The 22,052-nt window shown below is 39.4% G+C and overlaps 1 protein-coding gene across 6 annotated transcripts in view; it reads right to left on the reverse strand.

Annotated features, from left to right (window-relative positions):
• Positions 1 to 20,524, reverse strand: part of LOC147178650 (band 4.1-like protein 1) — a 42,669-nt gene extending 22,145 nt beyond the window's left edge. For 3 of the 6 annotated variants that reach the window (XM_086068657.1, XM_086068656.1, XM_086068654.1), the window contains exons 1-3: positions 20,305 to 20,524; positions 4,597 to 4,685; positions 4,252 to 4,401 (exon numbers count right to left, since the gene is read on the reverse strand). In XM_086068657.1, the coding sequence (XP_085924783.1) occupies positions 4,252 to 4,401; positions 4,597 to 4,668 (222 nt within the window). In that variant the 5' untranslated portion in view covers positions 4,669 to 4,685; positions 20,305 to 20,524. The remainder of the gene's footprint in view (positions 1 to 4,251; positions 4,402 to 4,596; positions 4,686 to 20,304) is intronic. The other 3 variants (XM_086068655.1, XM_086068658.1, XM_086068659.1) reach the window with 3 other exon arrangements.
• Between the last annotated feature and the right edge of the window lie 1,528 nt (positions 20,525 to 22,052).

The raw sequence follows: 22,052 nt of genomic DNA on the forward strand, positions 1-22,052 counted from the left end.
TGATTTTTTTGCTCTTGGGCTCCCCCAGCAGTTTAAAATTTGTTATCATTATTTTGAAGCACAATTTTAGACAACCGTAAACATGCACTTCTATTGGAGGACATGTTCATGAGATATACAATATTATAGGAATATTGACTAGTACCAAACATACATTAATGCATTTTTTTTAATTAAATCTCTTTGTGGAAATGTTCAGTTTAATTGCATCAACAGCAAGAACAACATATTCTCTCACACCCACTATAAAAAAAATCTAATTAGAGGAAAAATAAAGACATTTACTAAATGTTTTTAAGAAAACATCATTTAACAGCAACATGTCCTAAGACAGAAGGTGTGTCCAGGCTGGTCCACCATTATTATTATTATAGACAACTAAGCTTGGAAAATACAGAGTTGCCATGGCAACAGTAGTGCATAAGCTGTGTCCCATTAAAATGGCTCTTAAAAAACTGAGGAGAAACTGAGACCACGAGTAAAACCTTAAAAAATAACCAAACAAACAAATGAAGTTAGCAATTTTGTGTCTCGTTCATGGGTTTTGTATAGTGTCACAAGTTTCAGCCACAAAATCCACCGGACACAGAAGGGACATCCAAAACAGCATGCTTTTTTTTTCTTTCTTTTTTTCTTTTTCTTTTTTTTAACTCACCCATTTGAGGTGATGAAATGACCATTAAGCATTTAATGAGCTGAGCAAATTGTTACGTTCTGCCAAAGTTCTCCTCATTCAAACACAGGCAAGGGTGAATAATTGGCTCAAAATGAACACATTAAAAAAAATTAAAAATAATTATTGTCAAACATGACTGATTCACAGACAACAAAAACAAATAGTTTAACAAATAGAAGCTTGAAGCCAGTACAAAGGAAATGGAATCAGCGCTTTAATTGTGTGGCTCGAACAAAATATCGCGTTTACCAGACAAACCTTGAACGTAGGCTAAGACTTGTGTTTTTAGCATCAAAGCAGCTTGCTCAGTCCACTTTATGGCTGTAATTAGAATTGGGATTTTACAGCATTCATCATTGTGTCCAAACAGTAGAGTCACTTCCACCATCATATGTCTCAGCCCCTCCTCCACCCGCCTATCTTTATGGTTTCCTCCACCTCTCTCGCTCTCACATTCTATTTTCTCGCCGGTCAGACATCAGCGTGTTCATCTGTCAAATGCAATATATGGATTCCCTGCTAAAGCGCAAATACCTCTTGTGTCGTGGGCCGGGATGGATGTGTGCTCATGTGATGGGCGGGTTGAAATTATGCACTAGCTTGAGTCATGAGCAATAGAAGTAAAAAAAATAGAAATAAAGATTTCAAGAATGAGTGCAAGAATGAGGTGGGGCTTTATTAAAGAGGAATTTGCGGTTTTCAAACTGCGAGATTTGAATGTAGCCACACTCTAGTCCTTCCTCCCTTACTGGAGCCTGAGCAAAGCCACGGCCCTCATTCACATGAGCGCACACGACGTGCGCTGTAAGAATGTGCACGTAAACAAGCCGTTCTTAGCCACGGCGGGGTTGCTACATTTCTAGCATGATTGATTCATAATGGGACTGTTGTGTTCTACCTTTGTTATGAGATGTCCATTTCCGCCTCACCAATTGCCGTTTATATATTTCTGTGTGTATTGTATCACTTCAGCCGTATGTAAATTTGTTTGTGCTGATTGGGGGGCATTTAAGAGTCGTGTCGCACATTTTGTGTGGTCATTCAGATGCTTTAATATAGGAATGACCACATTCCTAATGAACACAATCTGAGAGTGGCATTAAACAGCTTGAAGACTCGTATTTGCAGAATTGTTCACTATCTGCCACACTGCCGCTTGTTCTGATGAGAGTTGAGTTCATTGCTCATACAGCACTCATATCACAATTTCTTTCTGGCAAGTCAAAAAAATAATAATGGAATCTCAATATAATGGACTAATATAGGGGAGGGGTTATCCGTTCAGACAAATTGTCCAATAAATTGAAATGGCCTTTTTCTGTGTGGCTTAAAAACACCCATTATTTTCTCGTGACCTAAAAATGCCCAGGATAGTACAAAATTACTGTAAATAAAAAAAAAAAAAACTTTAAACTGTTTGTAACGTCAAATTTAGCTCATTAGTGCTTGGAGTGGGGTGATAATGGAATTCAACTGTTTACATTCAAGAGCCGCCCGCTAGGGTAGACAAAAATGGGTGGATTTTGCTGCTTAATTCATATTCCACAGTACAATATGCATTAGTGTTGAGACCAGTGGGGGTGCATTGAACATATTATTGAAATTAACGATTTTGACTTGACTTATTTACTTAAGTATTTAGTACCTCCTACTCCTTTTGAACATGATAATTGCACCAACTTGCTAGTTGCTACCTTGTTTAATGGAAGCTGTCACAGCAAGGCCTACAAGGAAAATTCTTGACATGGTTAAGGTCAGGCACAGGCCCATGCATGTTTATGGGCTAATAGGGTTCAAGAGCTTTACGATGAATGATGTCTGTGCAATTGGGAATGTGGAAAGTCACGTTAACATCCCAAGATCTTCCTGGAAAGTCTTTTTTTTGTTCATGTCGAGTCATCTGAATTCACAAAGCTGAGCAGAAACAGGTCGCTTATGTGAGCACTAAGCCACCCCTACGCACTCGCTATATTTCCTGAACTCAGTCATATTTCCAAAGCACACACATTGTCTCACTGAGGTGCAAAGAAGTGTGGTGTGCTGAGTCAAGGACTGTTCAAATGTCGGAGAATGCACAGTGTGAAAGAAATTAGAAGCATATGTGTGCATTATAAGGTGGCTGTAATTGCTGCAACATTTCAAACTTTAGCCTAATTTAATTATGTGTCTGCACATTTTGTAGGATAGTAAAACAATAGGCGAACACAATTCCTTCCAGAATGAGTGTGTGTAATTGTGGTTTTTCAAGTTTTAAGCATTGGTATAATAAGCCTCAATGGGTGTGTGAAACTTTGTGACCTTCAAACCTCAAGGTATTGTTTACTTATTTTTTTTTATTTTTTTTAAAGGCTCTGGTATTCATTAAAATGTACTCCTACTTGGAGTTGCTTCATTGAGGCTCTTCAAAGTGGCTGTGTATTGTGTTACCTGACCTTTAAACTGCTCTGTTAATGCTGGCAATTACATGGACACTTTCTGATCCATGAAGAACAACATAAAATATAAGAGATTTTGAGAGAATTTGTATCCCGGTGCCACTTTACTCTGTATTCCCACCAGTGTTAAAAGGATTCTTGTTCAGAAGTAGCCTAGTTCTGGCGTAATCCTTCGAAGTCACAAACCAATGAGCAATCAAGACACAGAATCTTGCTTTTTGGTTTGGCAGAGATAAACTTGAAAGCTGACAAAAACATACTGTACATCTGAATGATTTGATTTAAATCAGAAAATCATGGAGACATTAGGGAAAACATTTGTTAGTGACTTTAATGTGTGTGATTTAATTTTGGGGTAAGAACTATAAATCTGTCAGTTTTCATCCAGTAAAGTAAATCCTGATCAGACTTGGATTTTAAAATGTTGCGCAATCAATGTGACATCAGAATAGTACAACACAATGCATTTTACCAACAAATGTAACAAAGAACAGGAACATGACACAGTAAACAAAAGAAAACAATGGGGGCATTGAGAATCCCCCTTTCCGTTCCCTTGAGACTGAAATGACAATTAAATGTTGACAAACGATGAGCCAACCGCTGCACTTGGTTTACCATCAGAGGCTTGCGAAACAGTCGTACGGTTCTGTTGGTTCTATTCATGCAACATCCATCCCATGGTGCTTCTCAGCAGTACTGACAGCTGACAGTTGAACACGTCCAAATCAAACATTGTTTTCTTTCAGTGTGTGATTATAAAATGTTCAGGCTTATCGGTAGCACGCCCAAGCAATGACAACTAGCCAATAAGCTGAACTCCAATGACAGAATTTTTGATAGCAAAACTTCTCTGCTTCAAACTGGTCTGAATATTGCAAAAGATGACTTTTGTGAAGTGAACATGTTCCTATTTAACCCGGAAAAACGTGACTGCGATAGAGTGGGGTGTTCTGCCGGCCTTTCATGCTCATTGAGTTGGTCTCTTCTGCAACTCTGATCTATTAACGGCCCAGAAGCCAACAAACGTCAGCGTAAATGGCAGGCACCTTCAAAAAGTTCCACTCTTGCTTCACTTCAGCAAGCACGGTAATTACAGTCTAGTATGTGAACTGAACAGAACAGAACTGAACAATGTACCTCAACGGCGGTCTCGTAGTCTGAGCCGTCAAGCAAGCTGACTTTAACAGGGACGGTCTTGGGCCTCTTGCTGCTCCTCTGGGGGGATTTGGAAGCCTTGCTGGGAGTCTTGTCTGAGCTTTCGTCCGCATCTTGGTGGTCCTCTGGAACCTGGACACAAAAAGTCCAAATGTCTCTTCGTCCTACTATTCTCATTCAGATGCAATTGCTTGTCTCACTACGTGATTAATTGCCCAATTGGTTGAAGCGCTGCAGTAAGATCTAAAGATGCTTCGTGTAGGTGGGTGGAATGATTGAGAGACCCGAGTAAAATGAGCTGCTGTTATAGTTCCCCACTACACCCACCTGATTGGTTCTCCTGGAGTCACCCTCCATTGCACTTTTTATTTCCTCCACCAAAGCCTTCTCTGTAGTCATAGAAATAGATTGAAGACCTGCAAGCGCACATAAACACAGTCAGTTCACATCAAATCTTATTCTGCTTGCTCAAAAGAACAGTGTGGCCGGAATGATTACTGTCCCTGTATGTCCAATATGGCTATAAAGTCCTGATTGATTTAACAACAACTCTCTCCCTCTGTAGCTCCCCTCACATTAATTGAGTTGTGCTGGCATACTGTGTTAGCCTCAGCTGCCATTCACATCCAGTAGGCTTTTCATGCAGGGAAAGGAAGTTGAAACAGAGAAAGGGGAGTGCAGAGTGCAGGCTCCAGCATCCTGTCTTCTCAAGCAGATACGCAGCGTAAATCCTATCAGCAGGCGAGCCTTGCAGCAGACAACCCAGATAGAGGAGAGGAGAGGAGGCAGGAAGGGGGGGCAGTCATCTGAAGATGTGGAGGGAGGTTATGAAGAGAAATGATAGAACACAAGTAAAAGAGGTTATGAAGGCAATGACAGCAAAGTGGGTAGATGGACATAAAAGCAATAACGCAATATACTGGTGACGGAGAGACATGTCATTTGAAGGTGACCACTGCACTGTGGTCGTACCCGAGCTGTGCGCTCTCGCCAAGTAAAAGAGCTGAAATTCAGATTAGGCATCATGGCAAAGAAGAATGAATTATCCGAGATAAAACCCTGAGTCAGTCAATTACTTTGCTATAAAAAGAGAGCGCAGGATCAGAGTTTTAACATTTTCTTCTTATGTCAGCTGAACTTGCCCAAGATAACACTGGAAATATTATTTTGAACTATACACAGTGTAAATTATTCGACCAAGTAGAAATATTCATTATTACCAAACAGAAGCCTTGCTATTCTATGCAAATATATGTGCAACATTTGGCACAAGGGTGAAAATTAGAGGGAGTTATTTGGTACTCTTTTTCTCAAGTGCCCTTTTTTTGACCTGTTAAAAGGCCAGGGACAGAATAGATCACGCTAAAGAGGCAGTAGAACCATATGGTTGATCCAACTCTTCTCAGGACCAATCAATGATTTCATTTGGGTCACTTTAGACCAGACTGCGCCCCTCCAACATCCCTTTTGGACTCTGCTTCCCTAATCATCAGTGCAAGGTGAATGATGGAGATAAAGACCAAAAAGACCTGCTATCTTCTTGCAGAATTCCATTATTGATCTTTCTTCCTTTTATTCTATTTGGGAGCTCTGCGGTTCAAGAATCCTAATGAAAGATTATCAGTGTGTACAACAGTGGTGCCATTTTAGCTCTTAGGAAGTAGGGCAGACAAACACAAAGTATAGTGTATAAAAGAGGGTCAGGGATCTTAAAATTCAAGAGAAACATTGTTAACTTTCATATGTCAACAGACAATTGCACTCCACTCCACTCATTGCTTCTCTTCCAGTTTGTCCACTGGTGCTTTTGTATTGCAGTCAGTCCGACAGCGTACAGTCGAAACAAGCAATTTACCATTTCTACATGATTGTTTTTCAGCATCCCAGGCAGAGACCTTGATGGAAGTGCTAATGTTTTTATTGACAGATAAACGGGATGCTTTTCAGTTTATTCTCCTCCCGTCGTGAAGTACTGGCCAGAATGCTCAAAACTGTTTTGTTTCAACACAATGCTTGTATTGTGCCAGGTATGTGGGAAACAGTAAATGGGCGGATTTCATGTGGTGCTTATCCACATTAACCACACTGAAAATGCTTTCCAATGTTGCCTCATTTACACACGGATGTATAAACATTTCTGAGATTGTATTTTCTGTGGTTACAATTCAAAGACTGTTGACGTAAGGGATGTTGGGTAGCAAGAAGAATGAACATACCGACATGCCGGTTGTTTACTGTCAAAAACTCTTCAGAAAATATCCAGTACTGGTCCAAAGCCTAGATGAACAGCAGGTTTTGTGCCAGGAAGGTAGTACACTGTGATAACTCCTTACGGGAAAAGGTTTTGAGGTTTAAAAAAAACAAAAAAAAAATTGGGAAGTTATCAGTTAAACAGCGAAAAGCATAAAGAGCAGCGCCCAAGCTTAGAAAACAAACAATGTCAAGCGTGAGAATTGAGTCGCCCCCTTTGTTGTTTAAGATATAGTGTTATTTCTTTATTTTTATCAGTCGGATCTGAATGTTTTAAACTTGTGTTTCAATTGCCTTAACACTAGATCTCCCAGAGCCGTCATTTTGACTGTTTTCAAAATTGGATTTGTTGTTACTCTATTTACATAGATCAACGATGTTCCTGGTCTTTTGACTTTTCCTCTCTCTGTATGTATATCATAACTGCACTGGCATTTTATTAAAAATCTAAAAATATTTAGGAGTCATTACTACTTTACCTCTGCAACAGTCAATTTGACGGCTCTTTCGCATTGCTGGGACACGCGGGGTTGCGCCGCTGGGCTTCCGTAGTTTGCGCCACTGGGCTTCCGTAGCAAAAAAATAGTTGTTTCATCAAGATGCCAGTCAATCCCGTTTGTAGGCTATCGCAGCTTACGATACACAAGCATCAGAATTGGACACCAGGGCTGCCTATTGAAAATCTTGAAGAGCTTCTAATGTTCTGGAGATAATGACTACAAGATGTTGCAACGCCGTTCATTATTAGAGGAAGTCAGTGTCACGTTCTGCTGTCAGTAGCTCGGATAAAGAGTTCCTGTTGGGTGTCACTCGGGATCCTGTCAGGTCTTCCAACTGACCTTGACTTTGGTCTCCCCCTCAGTCATAACTCTTTATTATGCTGAATGCCACGAGCTGGTGTGAGTCCAACTGCAAGACTCTGAAACCACACACACTAAAGTGGAAACATATGTCAAACTCTTATCCAACAAAGGAAGCAAAATGTGGCCCAAAAAATGTTTGTGATCCCCTGACCGTTCTTTACCAAAATGCCCACTTATGGGAACAAAACTAATGGGGAGTCCAATAACCCTGCTTGCGCTCATCATGTCTGTTGCCATTACATCTCTCTATGAGTGTGTTTCACAGATTCTACTTTCATTATGTACCCTAAGGAAATGTCCCAAAAGCTGAAGAATTTCACTCACTGCTTGGGCGCAGCAACATGTTTTTTTCTTCTTCTAGGTTAGGCCAAAAACAAAAAGACAAATCACAAAAACAGTGTGATGAAAGGTGGAATTTCAATGTCATCAACTAAGCCAGAACTTGACATTTTGGACTGCCTAGATAACTGAGGGAAACAAATGTGATGTTCCTAAGACCCATCACTAAACATTGTCCCTCCAAACCTGCCAAAGGATACTGCTGATTGCTCTATTTTACATCTCTCAGATCACAGCACAGCGTCCTTCTAATCAAGTAAAGAGGTACAACTTAGCCAATAGCTTTTGGAAGATTCTGTCGAAGCTGTAAAAACAGCACCATCATCCTCTCAAGAAGCCCCATTCTGCATTTAAATGTGCTTTACATTGTACGGGTGTCTTTACAAACACAAAGTGTCTCTGTCTCTCTCGCTCATAAGTTTACAACGCAAATATATGCTGTATTCAGGCTTTTAACACCACTTACGTCCCACATACAAGTCTTTTTGTCTTTTCCAAAGAGACTCAGCAACACGGCCTTAGATGGCTCCATTACTTTTTTTCTTTTTTTTTTTTACAACCGAATGGAATATTAATAAGAGAGTTTACACTCAACAACTACTATTGATTGGCAGAAGCCTCTCTACAAAGCATCTTTGACTGCCAAGCATTTTCAGAAAAGAGGATGTGTGGGTGCCAGCTGATTTAAGCATTTTGACTGATCTTTCAAGGTCCACAGAAAATTTTGTGTTTGGACTATAAAAGATTGAACTCTCATCTTTCATCAGAAATTTTTTTTTGTTTCTACCTTATTCCGTTCTTCAGTAATCAACAATAGAAAATAGGTTAGTTTCATCCAAATGCTCTGTTTTGGACCAAAATACGGAGAAATCAAGCTTTTAGTGAAACTATATTATTTTATGCACTCTAGTGAATTTGACACCTTTTTTTTCCATGAATGATGCCACAAACATCTAAACAGTGCTTTACTTCTGTAAAACACTGCCACCAACAATGAAAACGTGTTTTTTTTATAGCAAAATACGTTTATTTACATTCAACAGTGGAACAATTTGGCAAACTATTTACAAATGTGTGCAACTGTGCATGTGTGGTACTATTTACAAATGTGTGCAACTGTGGTACTATTTACAATTGTGTGGATGTTTCAACTACACAGTTTTTCTTTTTGTGAGGTATATTGTGTAACACTCCCCTGCGTGTAAGGGGACGCAGCAGGATTTGCACCGCAGATTAGTTTCACTGTGATTGCCCCTTCGCGTGCACTTTCTTGCCGGCCTTTTTTTCCGGGGAGTAGCAGGTATATACTGCAGTGTGTGTTTGGCCATGTTGTCATCAAGTCTACTCTCAGGATCATGATACGGTGACCTGGTGTTACGTCTGCCTTCCTCATGCCCTTCAGTTCCTAAACCGGGTGGTAAGAGATGTTCTGATCCATTTTATCCACTCCATTCATGGTGACATTGTAGTCCAGAACCAGTGTCTTCTCCGTGATCAGACTGTACCCACTCCTCCGATGAATATGCATTGGACTCGGGGTATTCTTCATCGTCCGATTGAACGTCCGCCTTTGCAGAAGTGCTCGTTTTCCGCCGTTAGCATCGCTAGCCGGTGAGGCTTTACGACGTGATCGAAGCCGCCGCGTCATCGTTTCCAACTTCGGCGTCAACGGTTCCAACTTCGGCGTCAACCTCGGAGTCACCATCATCATCATCAATGTATTCTTTAGCATTGGTCGATGCTTTTCGTCTTTGAAAAAAATGCTCAAGCGTGAGCTGCTTGCAACCGGTCACCATTTTCGCCTCCTCAGCCATTCTCCCCTCAACACTCTAGCTCCGCCTCACGCTGACGCCTACCCGATCTTGTCCAAAGAGAGTCATCGCTGCCATCTAGTGCCCAACAATAGGCATTATACTAACTCAACCTGCTTGATACTTTCAGCACAGCTTGCCAAGGCTTTCCTCCACCCGTTTCCCAAAAAAAAATATATATATATAGTGAACGTCTTTTAACGTCTTTGGCGGCACTCATTTGGATTTTACTAAACATTATTTAACGTTTTTGGCGGTCAAAGAGTTAAACATGTTTTTCAAACCTGTATGTGTATTTGTTTGTTTAGTTTTTTTTTTAACTGCACACACAAAAATCCAAACACACTAATTGCTAAACTCTTTCATCCTTTTGCAAAACAACTTTTTTCCATCAAATCAAAATGGAAGTCGTTTGAATACATGAATACAAATTTCCACAATTTGTAACACACGTTTCTCAAAACACTAGCTCGTGTTTTTAATTGATACACAAAGCTCAGCATTTGCTGCACACTACAAAGCATTCACAGCACACTGAAGTGCAAAATTTCAACAAAAGTTCAACAACTGACCATTGTGTGTATAGCTTTGACAACAAGGTGAAGTGTAATTGACATCAGAGTGTAAAGAAGGAAAGTCAGAGTCTAATGCAGAAAAGGGAGTGTTTAGATGTGGCAAATTGGGCTGAGCAATTGGTACTTGAAGTGAGGGTTTTGCAAACTGTGCCATATTATCGAGTGTTGTGTGTTACGAACTATGAAAAACTTTTAACACAGCCAAGGTTTTGGCTGAACACTGCCAAGCACGTACAGAACACTGAAGAGCACAATTTAAAACACCATTTTAGAAATGCAATACACTGAATCAATGCAAAATGCCCACTTCTCTCAAACAAACATAAAAAGTCAAACAGATTTTCAGACAAACATTTTTTTTAACCAACCAGAACAGTCCAGTTGTGATTGATTCAATGCCCTGGAAATTAAATGAAATCTAAAGAGATCTAATAAGAAATGTATGAAAAAAATAGACTATGTATTGGATGATGTTGTTATAGTTTGAAGTGATTTGGAACTGCACCGCATACAATATTTTACCACATGAGAAGTGGAACCAGGAGAATATGTTAAGTTAATGTTCTGGATTTTATTGGATTGTGCAAGTGTGATAATGTTGTCTTCATGTTCTCAGCTGGATATAACTTTTTTGTTTGTCTTTTTAATCATGCAATGGTGTCGCAGATGGTGGGCAGTTTCCTAACTATATGAACATATTTTCTGGATTAAAAAAAAAAATGTGTGTGTGCAAAAGCTGAAGTGAGCTGTGTCAACAAGATTTACAATTACAAAGATTTGATGTAAAAGGCTTAAACGTGTTAGATGTTATTTTTATACAAGTTCCTATATCACTAACAACACTATTGTAGAACCTTTTATTTTGTATTGTAATTAATCAAATTGAACCAAAATCACAAATGAATAGCAAAATAAACGATTGTATTTTTTTTTTCATTACGACTGACAAACAGATATGACAGGAAACATCGCAATTTAATCAAAAATGTTTATTTTCCATCAAGCTACTCCACCCACAAACTTTATAACAATTAAACAATTTATAACAAAGGTTTAAGAACTGGCTTGATGGGCCAAAAAACTCCACATCCACACTCCTCTGAGGCATCAGAAACCCCATTGCCTAGGAATCCCACAAAAAATGTTATACATCTGCTTGTATTAAACAGATGTCTTGACATTTCACGGGTTACATACAGCAAAGTTATTACCTTATCAAACGTGTGAATTTAGCGCATGCTCAAAAGAGGCAAAGGGCATACACGAACAAAAAGAGCATATGTTTTCCCTATGTGAACATAGCGGGAGCCTTAGGTAAATCCCACATTTAATACGATTTGACTTGCAACAATCTGTTTTCATCTTGTGTGCAGCAACCAAATGGCCACTGTCTTGTAATTGTGACAAGATCAATACAGAGAATTACTATTGATTGGTGTGCCATGATTCACTTCTTATAGTATTTTTGAAGAGATGTTCTTTCACTTATTTATTGTGTCTAATATGATGCTGCAGTTTGACAGAGTGTATTGCGCCAATAAACAAATGCTACCACACTAGAAAAGTTAGCACTGATGTTCTGTTTATAGCGCTCCTCTTACTGCAATTGTCACCAACAGTAAACATTAAGTGATGACTGATGGAAAGAAAGTCAATGATTGCAGGTCGCTGTAGCAAACACTCTTTCTTTGTGTATTTGGCGAGCTACTCAAACAACCTGAAAGGGGGATTTATCAAAAGTGAGCAGGGAGGGGGTTGTGGAAATGCACTTCTTTCTCTATCATCGATCCACTCAGTTTTTAAAGTGATTTTTTTTTTCCATTCCAGGCTGAAGGGGAAAAAAATGAGCCACGGCACGAAGTAGCACTACAACTAGCTAATCAAGAACCTGAAGTCCATTCAGTCTTTTTTTTCTTTTGCACCTGTCCTCATTCAGGTTGAGCTGGATCCTGACCAGCTGGCTAAAGGCAAGAGGTGGAGCTCAACCTACAATGGTCAAAAAGCCAATCACATCGCACACAAAAAAATCGTACCACTTTTTTTTTTTTTTTTCAAATGTGGTGCCACTGGGTAACTGAAATTTAATTGAACTATGGCCACATTTTATTCAGTATTCTGCATGCTAGATTCCGGTTAACATTTACCACCTCTGGAGAACAACCAGGCCCAGACTGGGCCATCTGGATGGGCAGTACAATTCCCGGTGGGCCGCCGTATATTTCGGGCCGAAAAGTATCCACGTCATGTTAAATTGTCTCATTGTCAATCAACTAACTGAAATCTTCCAGGCCATTATATTATATATAACACTGAATACCTGCTTTTGTTACTAAGGGTGTCACAGAGTTACAATAATTTAATATCAAAAGTAGCAAAACTTTCATCCGTGACTAGAAACAACAACAATATAACTATATTAAACCTTGTCTGTACAAAAATAACACATAAAAGAGGCAAAACACAATCACAAGTGTTACTAGGACCAGCAGAAAAGCATGATGGGAAAGACTCCTATGATTACCGTCAGTCAGCTCACTAGTGCACCAGAAGTGGTGAGAATACATTTCAAAATAAGAGTACAGTGTTAGCTGCCTTAATCTTGCTGGTTTGACTTCATTTGGTAAGTGTTGTGAAGTGTAAAAAGACTTATCCCTTTTAATGTACATTTTTTTATTGGTTTCTTTTTGTCCTTTTTTGTGTCCCCATTTTATGTTCACATACTTGTAAGAGCATTCAATTGTAAATTACATTTTTGATCAAGTCAAGTCATCTTTATTTATATATAATGCAATATGAATATCGTTGGAGGGAATGCTCTTCTATTTTACATTGACACACAAATTGTAAAATTGTGTATGTTCATTCAAATGTGAACTAAAGTGGGCCGGTCTGAGCTCTGAAATTCCAGGGCTGAAAATGAGTCCCAGTCCGGGCCTGAGAACAACTGATGGCAGATCAGCTCCAATATTAATGTGACTATCATAAGATAGTTGCAAAACAAACAAACAAACAAACAAAAACAAAGAGGAATCCCAAAGTGAAACACTTTCTTTAAAAAAAAAACACACACACAAAAAAAAACCCTTATTTTTAATTAACCCCGTAAAATAAAGTACACATCAGTGGTATTTTACAACCCTGCAGCTATCGCAAACTTGAATAATTTGTCAAGCTCGCTTGCACTTGTTTGCTGTGAGGTGCTAACACTTCCAATTCCCATTTGTAACATGGTAGAACCAAATATTAGTCAACCAATTTAGCCACACCTTTTTGGGTCATTATGCCAAATCACCCCCCAAAAATCGGAAATTGTAATGAAACTTGATGATTGTAGATTTGTATTCCTTGTTGATTTCCTTTTCCAACAACACCAAAGGAAGGCGGCCACGCCCCTTTTTTGCCCAAAATGTAAAAATTCGGCGCGGGCTGTAGGTCTGATTGACCTACAATTTAATTACATTTAGAATTTGTCCTATCACTACCAACAAGTACACCAAGTTTCATTAAAATCAATATCTGCAAACTCGGTCCTCTTTGGGCCGGAGTCTTGCAGATTTTGGAGGTTTTCCTCTTCCAACAAAAGCTAAGTCCTCCTTCAAATAAAGAGCCATGTACTCTGCGCATTGAGTATAGAAGCGCCCCGACAAACATACATTTTGCTTGATAAGTCTTCAAAACTGTAGAGTGACAGTGCCTCTGCATGTCCTGTATTGAAAAGGAAATTCTGTACGCTGTGTACGAGATAAATCGGTGTCTCATCGCTGACCTCTACACACAAGCTGTACGTTAACCAATCACCGCACGTGCTGCAATGATCCTTGCCATGTCATCATGCTTTTCCTGCAAACTCTCAGATTTACAATCAGCACTTGCCTCCTAATGGCACACGCAGCAAACCCATCAATTGTAACTGGGCTGAGGGCGGCCCTGGGAAACCAGCACTAGACCAAGGGTGGGGGTTGGGTGAAAGGGAGTGGCAAGATGTCCTTGTCCAAGGAAGAAACACACACACGCACACACATATGCTTCAGACCCTTGGCACTGTGCTTTGTTGGAGACAGATTGCGTAGCACAGCTTCAGTCTGCTGCAATTCACATCCCAAAGCAGCAGAGATAAATGATTCATCTACTGAAGCAGTGAGGCTGCAACATCTCTGTGGATCAAGTGGTTTTAAAAAAATAAAAAATAAAAAGTAGTGGAAGCATTCACTCAAGAAGGGTTAACACATGGAGTCAATTTATAGTCCTCTTTTGGGGAGGGGGGCATAATTTTCCCGTTTTTATGAGCTTTACTTCCTGATTCTCTGACAGTTTTCCCTACTGTTAAAGCGATTTTCTAGTATTGGATTAGACATTGTCTATAAAGAATAAAAGTGAACATATCGCTGGCATCTTATTCCCTGAATTTTCTTTTAAACCGATTAAGTAACAAAATAAGAACATACCGTGGTGAACGCCATTATCCCGGTCACGTGATCGTGATGACGTATCCCGTGCGTAAACGAAAGCCGCCTTCGTTCATTTCAATGGGAGTTTGCTGACGTAATGGGCAAGAAAAGATCCCAGTTACTGCGCCAATTCTGATCAGGTTTCATGTTATTCCGTGTGGGGGTGGGGCGGTGGGGTGGGGCGGTGGGGTGTGGCTTCTCCTAATGTGGGCAAAAGCGCGCTGAGCACACAACATGTAGCTTGGCCTAGCAGAGTAAAAGTCACCCGGATATTTACCGTCCAGGTTAGGGGCCGTCCACAAATTACATTTCCAGAGTGAACAATGTCAATGGTGACTTGACTGGTCATTTGAGCCTCTGTAACATGCAACTTGTAGACAGTCCCCAACTTCGACTCGCTATGAGCCGGCCGGCTGAATGAGTTGTTATCGGCCACTTTCTTCCCCGCTTTCGGCTGGACACAAATCTTTGTCGAGTCCTCCGTGGCTGTACTGCTTTTGAAGAAGTGCTTCTTTGCTATAGGGCGTAATTCCACCTTTGACCTTTTTGTCCGCTGAGGGACGCAATAATTCCGCATGAGTGTCTTTGTTCAATCAATGTGTATTTTACTCATGCGTGATACGTCACGATGATCACGTGACTGTCCAAAAGGTCCGATACTGTACTTAATGCAAAAATATTCATAAAAAGTGCTTTAAAATCATAATCGGTCAACATAAAGTGACAAAAAAAATTCAGGGAAGAGTTGAAATTAAAAATTTCACAGAATAGCTTGTTAGCTTTTCATAAGTCTTGTATTCCTTTAAATTCCACCCTACTTCCATTTTTTTCCCACCAGCCAAATATCTCCTTGCATGCTTCCCAGCTGCCTTGCCTTTGTGTGTTTTATTATTTATTTTTCACAAAGACATCTGTGCAACTGAAATTTTGTCATGTAAAAATCTAATTGTTCGTGGTTTACACTGTGTGCTTGGTTTTTGCAGTGCCAGCCACATGGCGCAAGCTTGCTCATATACGCAACAAAAATATAAACACAACACTTTTGTTTTTGCTCCTCTGTTTTTTATGAGATGAACTCAAAGATCTAAAGCTTTTTCCACATACACAACACTCTCTCAAATATTGTTCACAAACCAGTCTAAATCTGTGATAGTGAGCACTTCTCCTTTGCAGAGATAATCCATTTCGACCTCACAGGTGTGCCATATAAAGATGCTGATTAGACACCATGATTAGCGCACAGGTGTGTCTTTAGACTGCCCACAATAAAAGGCAACTCTGAAAGGTGCAGTTTTGGTTTGTTTACTTGTTTGTTTGTTGTAGTTTTTTTGGGAGGGGGGTTCTGTTGACCCAGGAAAACAGTCCGTTTTTCACAAAACTGCACCTTTCAGAGAGCAATATTTGAGTTAATCTCATAAAAAATGGGATTTTTGTTGAGTATGCTTTCAGTTTCACTTTTGACTTTGCATTCATAAATGCCAACAGAACAGGGCACATCAAACACAGACGAAAAAACACCTACACACACACCTATACTATACACAATATAATGTATACAATACAATACATCTACACATACAAAAAAATTCCAAAATTCAGCACATCCGGTTAAGGGTCAAAACAAACTGTTAGGAAAAGTGAAGATTAGAAACCAAATATTACAAATGCCAAAACTGTGCTGTTCCCATTCTAATAAAATGTTTCCAATGACAGCATCACTTTTGTCACTTTTAAACCAAAACTTGACACAAAGCTGTGGACCTCAATCGTCTCAAAAGATAGCAACAAGTGTATCAGCTCAAAACTTAAGACATCTTGGCACATATACATATACATACATATACATATACATATATATATATATATAGGGAAAAAATCGTAAATTGAATTTTTTGTTTAAAAAAAAAAATCGGCCAGCCCTATGAACATGTGACTAATTGAAGTTCATCACATCACACCCAATTCAAGACCGTGTCATCTTCATTCGAATGTAGTCCAACTGAGAATGTGCACCTCTTCAATCAGTGGCGGGGGAGATGTTATGCCCTATGTTCCATTTTTTGCTTGGCGAAAGTGAAAATGTTGACTTTTATGATAATGAACACAACAAAGTCATCAGGCGGGGCCTTTTTAATATGCAGTTGCTGTGGAAACTGCAGGCTAACATATTCTGCCAGCATATCAAAATAAGATAAAGAAGAGAAGAAAACTATTTTGCCTGTTGACACACTTGAGTGGTGAAGCGTCTCCTGGTGCTATATTGAAGGCAGTGACAGCTCCTGTAGAAGTGCGAACGCTGACGTGGAGGAGACAGAGGCAGTGGGTGGAAGAGGGTGAGCGACCATTTTGCACGTGACATCAGCCAGCACACTGACACACGGAAAAAAAGTATGCACTTACAGTATTTGACCTTTAAATAACATCATTTGAACGGTACATACAATTTGAAGAAGGACACTAGCATACCCAGGAGTACTTACGTAAAAAAATCGACGTGGGTGAATATATTGATAGGAATTGGCAAAATAAAATTACAGTATTAATACTTTTACGCTTGCTTTTGAAATTTCTGTCAAAGCTTAGCACACTTGTAGTACATAACACCTCCACTGCAAAACTACAATTACAAAACTAATTGTTAAAGCCCCTGTAAAGTGAATATAAATTGCCAAAGAAAATAAATAATTTTAATGATTAAAAGCTAACATAATTAAACCATCAAAAATCATGAAAAATTAAGCCATTGTCTCTGCTCTCAAATGCTGTGGGTGTGTCCGCTGCTTGTGTGAAACCACACCCTCCAGATTAAACGGCTACTTTCCTGTTCCTACACAAACCTACAGGTGTGATTGCTGAAAATTGATATACTTAATGCCCGCCTCAAGTGGCTCAAGTTTAGTCTTTTACAGTGTCTTCATCAAAACTTAACATGAAAATCTCATGTTTGTATTTCATGTTTTCATAGTCATTCCATTTACTATATATACTGTATATATATGTTGGAGATCTTGTTAAGAAGATTAAGAACTATTTGTGAAATTATGCACGGTGCTATGTTGTGGGTCAGTTCATTATATTTATGTGGTCACACATTGACTGGATAAGCGCTGGAAAATGGATGGATTTTAAGACTTTCATTCTTTGAACTATTTGAAGTCCACTGCAATGGAAGAATAACATAGTTAAGAAATAATTAGATACCATATTAAACACCGTAACGCTTAATCAGACGGGAACATGAACAACATACTCTTAACTATCTGCATTCACACACTGAGAACACACAGGATGTGTCATCATTTAAGGCCAAAATATTCAATGGGGGAGGGGAAAATATAAAATTTTGTTGGTATGGTATTATTAAAAATTGGGGAATGTTGGTTGTTTTGAAACTATCAGGTTGACGCCAAACCTACAGAAACAAAAACTGAATAACATTTTAAGCTACTGAACACAGAGAATTGAATTTCGAATAGCTACTGCCACCTGTGGCCGAAAAATGAAACTGCATTTTAACTTCTTCACACGTACACAATGCGCAAGTCACATCCGCAGACAGAGGGCGGGAAATTTGAACCCGAATCTGGTCTAAAAACTTCCCATTATGAACAGCTAAGGTGTTAATCTACTAATTTAAAAATGCTTCAGTCATAAATGATCAAATAAAAAGGCTATTGCAAAGACATGTTGTGGGAAATTGTTACAAAGTGCAGCTTTAACTTTATGAGTCGATGCTCACCAGTGAAAACCGAGGGATTATCATGAAGTCATAACTTTAAAGTTGTCCATTTTAAAGTGGTCTCGGAAGACAGATACGCCAAGAACATTCAATGTCGTGATTTGGCTGTTTACACATTTGGGATGGAAAAAGTGACAATTTATTTCATCCAACTTTTAAAAAGTGCTGTCACTTCGACTCTACATGTTCTTCTTGTGGTTGGCTCCGCATCAATATGCTGTTATGATTCAATCAAAGGATGAATGTTCAATACATCTCAAGGGGGAAATTGATGATGAATGTGCATGATGAGTGATGTGCGCAGCTGCTTGTGATTCTCGAAGAACACACTGACCCAAAGTTATTTTGACAAAGTGACTGCATGTCTACATCTACAGCTGCTGGATAAAAAAAAATTTGAACTGAGGAGTCTGAGGTAATGCACATGTTTCCTATCATAATGTGATCCTCATATTCTATTCAATTACATATTGTAAGTAAGCCCACCAGCCAATTTGGCAACAGCCTGTTAACAGTCAGGCAGCTGAGTATTGTGTCCGTTTCAAAAATGTTACTAAAATGCACACCAGATCGTCTGAGATGGGAGGAGATGATTCGAGAATGAGAGTTCGCTGATGCATGAGTGGACAGATGGATGGACTGTGGATTTAATTTGTCCCCTTCCGGACTTGGCCTCCACGAAATCAGAACCTGAGACGTACTTATTTCTGCCTTTGGCATGATTGCAGCCCATAAGAACACCCACAGCGTGCACACAATGAGCAAAAACAACATTCTTGACTTTTCCAGTCTAACAAATCCAGAGGTGTTGATACAAAACGTGTTGGATGGTACAATTCTCGAGCTTTGCGCTACAAGAAACAGACACTTTGATGGCTAAACTTAGATTAATCTGTTTGCATTTTATTTTTAGTAAGGTATCTTCCTCCAAATCTATTTTCCATTTCATTTGCTTTCACTCCCAGCTTGACTGCAGAGAATTGCAAAGAACAAAGGGGAAACATACTTCATACTACAAGTAACAAGCAATTTAGTGAAAAAAGGATGTACTGTCATCCCTTCAATCACAAATTACCTTTTACTAACGCGCAAATTTTCTGTAAGCAGATCATAATTAAAACCGTTCGCAATCGGAATCTTACTAGGAATTAGATCAATAATAGGCAGCATTTTATTTTTATAAACCTCATTTCAAAATCACAATATCATATCATGGGTGATTATTTATTATTTTATTATTTTTAGAACAGGCCCACAGTATATATACTCATGTGGTCTGTGGGGGCTACTATGTTGGTGCCCCCAGAATTAACCTGCATAGTTATTCAACCTTTTGCTGTTCCTTTTTTTTTTGTGAGCAATTTCTAATGTAAAATGTGAAGCTTTGTTTTCGATAAACTTACATTTATCATTTAACCCGAATGCACTGATTTTAATAAAAGCGATCTGACTGCATTTCAGCCAGTATTCCCCCTTTATCTTCAATAAACGTGTTGCTTCACTAGACCACCACTTCTCTGGCTCCCACATGCACACAATGCACAGCGTGCACACTGCACAGAACCCCCTGATGTCTATGAAGCGACCACGTCTGCCCCCTCTGCCACACCCACGACAATACACACACTCACCATCTTCAATGAGCTCATTACATGATCATCTTCGGCTTCAAAGCCCGAAGAAGCGCGATTAAAACACATACACACACATGATTCTTCTCGGAATGGTGATGGAGAGGGAGGAGATGCTACGATAAGAAAGGTGCACCTGCTGACAGCGTCTGCACACTGGGCCTTATATGCATGAAATAGAAAGATGCTCTGGTTACATCTACACCACACAGCATAGTGGGCGCATTCAACGTGTCAACGCCCTCTGTCCTTTTGCAAGGGAGACAAAGCGTTGCCTTTGTACGAGCGGGATGCAGCTGGCCCTAAAATGTCATTTACAGGCGGCCAAACGCAACGTGCACCTGTTCAGCTAGCGCTCCAAACAACTCGCAAGTCGTACCTGTGGTGGTGCCAGGTTCGGGTGCCAGGCGTCAGTCGGCTACCGGATGCCGATCATTGAGGTAGCGGCGAGTATGTAGACCGTCGCACGGTACAGCGCCTTTCTTCTGCCCGGGAGATGAAGCCCTGCAGGCGGGGACAGCAAGCAACCACAAGCCGACGAGAAAGGTTTCGCCGAGCCCAGGAGGGGGAGGAGGAGAGGGGAACTCCTAACGTCGTGCGTGATGTGCATGTGCGCCACTCAGCATTTGCCACGCAGCATCACGTTGTCTTTTCACGTTTACTTTTTTTTTTTTAAATCACTATTATTTTTAAACTGGTCTATTTTTACATCTCGCACCCAAAAGCTAGAAATAAAATAGACGTAACAACAAACTAAAAATACGTATTATGTTTTTGACTAAATTAACATTTGAATCGGCAAATTTAGCTATCAGGTACCAAAATTAAAAATATTAATAATAAAATAAATAAACAAAACCATATTGCATCAATGAACAAAACACATGCCCTACCATGAACTAGCCTATATTATTTTAATGTGGACTAAGCTTTGTGACTGTCCCACACATGATCAGTACAAAATTAAATCTGAACTGTCACTTAACATCTGGCTGATACCAGGCCTCGTTTCAAGGTATCAGTATATTCGTGACGGCGGGTGATACTGGTATGGCCATTTTTGTGTGTGTGTGGGAGAGGGGGGGGGGGGGGGGGTTATGAAGCAAAATAAGCTAAATAACTATTGCTATCTGTACTTGGTATCGGTATTGGTGATTACTCACGAATTGAGCATCTGCACTGGTATCAAACATCTATCTCTCTTGTTTAATTCAGGGTTAACATGATAACACTTGAATCCAGCTACTGACTTCACCATTAGGTTTGTCAATGTGTCAGATACAGTACATGGCTTTTTTTTCTTCAAATTATCTGTCATTGTTTTTTGTTTTTATTGGGTTATGTTATGTATGAAAAGTACTCATGGTATCGGTAGGCTACTTGATTATATCAATATTGATAAATACAGTTGAGCATTCGTACTGGTAATGGTCTGGGGGAAAAAGTGAAAGAAGCTACAAACATTGAAGTCTACTTGTTTCTCACATTAGTCATGCAACACCTGTCTCATGGCCAGCGGTGGGTGGAGTAGCCAAAAGTTGTACTCAAGTAAGAGTAGAGTTACTTCAAAATATTATTACTCAAGTAAAAGTAAAAAGTAGTCCTAAAAAAATCACTCAAGTACAAGTAAAAAAGTATTCACTAAAAAGATTATTCAAGTACTGAGTAACTGCTTGAATATAAAGTCAGATTTATTTAAAAACTTAATTATTTATTTAAAATATTAAATAATATTTATTTAAAAACTTAAAACTATGTACAAATTCTGGCATCTTCAAATCATAAAATTAAAATCAATAAATAACTTTTTGAGTTTCAACAACAGTGCAAGCAGACACGTTAGCCCAAGCATGTACTATCCATTCACAAATTGTGGCGTAACTCGCTTGGCGCTGCCTCCCAGTCTAATCACCATAGATGTCAGTTTCTTAAAGCAAACGCACCAAGACATTGTCTTTCAGTTGACTCTTTCAGGTTCTCATTATGCCTTCCAGTCCTCAACCAGGGTCGCATTTCCTGTATACAGTGTTTCGTTTTCCACTGGGGTTAAGTTCCAAAAAATACCTGCAATAAATGAAATCCACAAAGTAGTTAGCTTTATGTTATATATTTATTATAATTGTTTTA

The sequence above is a fragment of the Leptonotus elevatus genome, chromosome 2, assembly GCF_054856555.1.
Source record: "Leptonotus elevatus isolate MCC_2025b chromosome 2, RoL_Lele_1.0, whole genome shotgun sequence".
Classification (NCBI taxonomy): domain Eukaryota; kingdom Metazoa; phylum Chordata; class Actinopteri; order Syngnathiformes; family Syngnathidae; genus Leptonotus; species Leptonotus elevatus.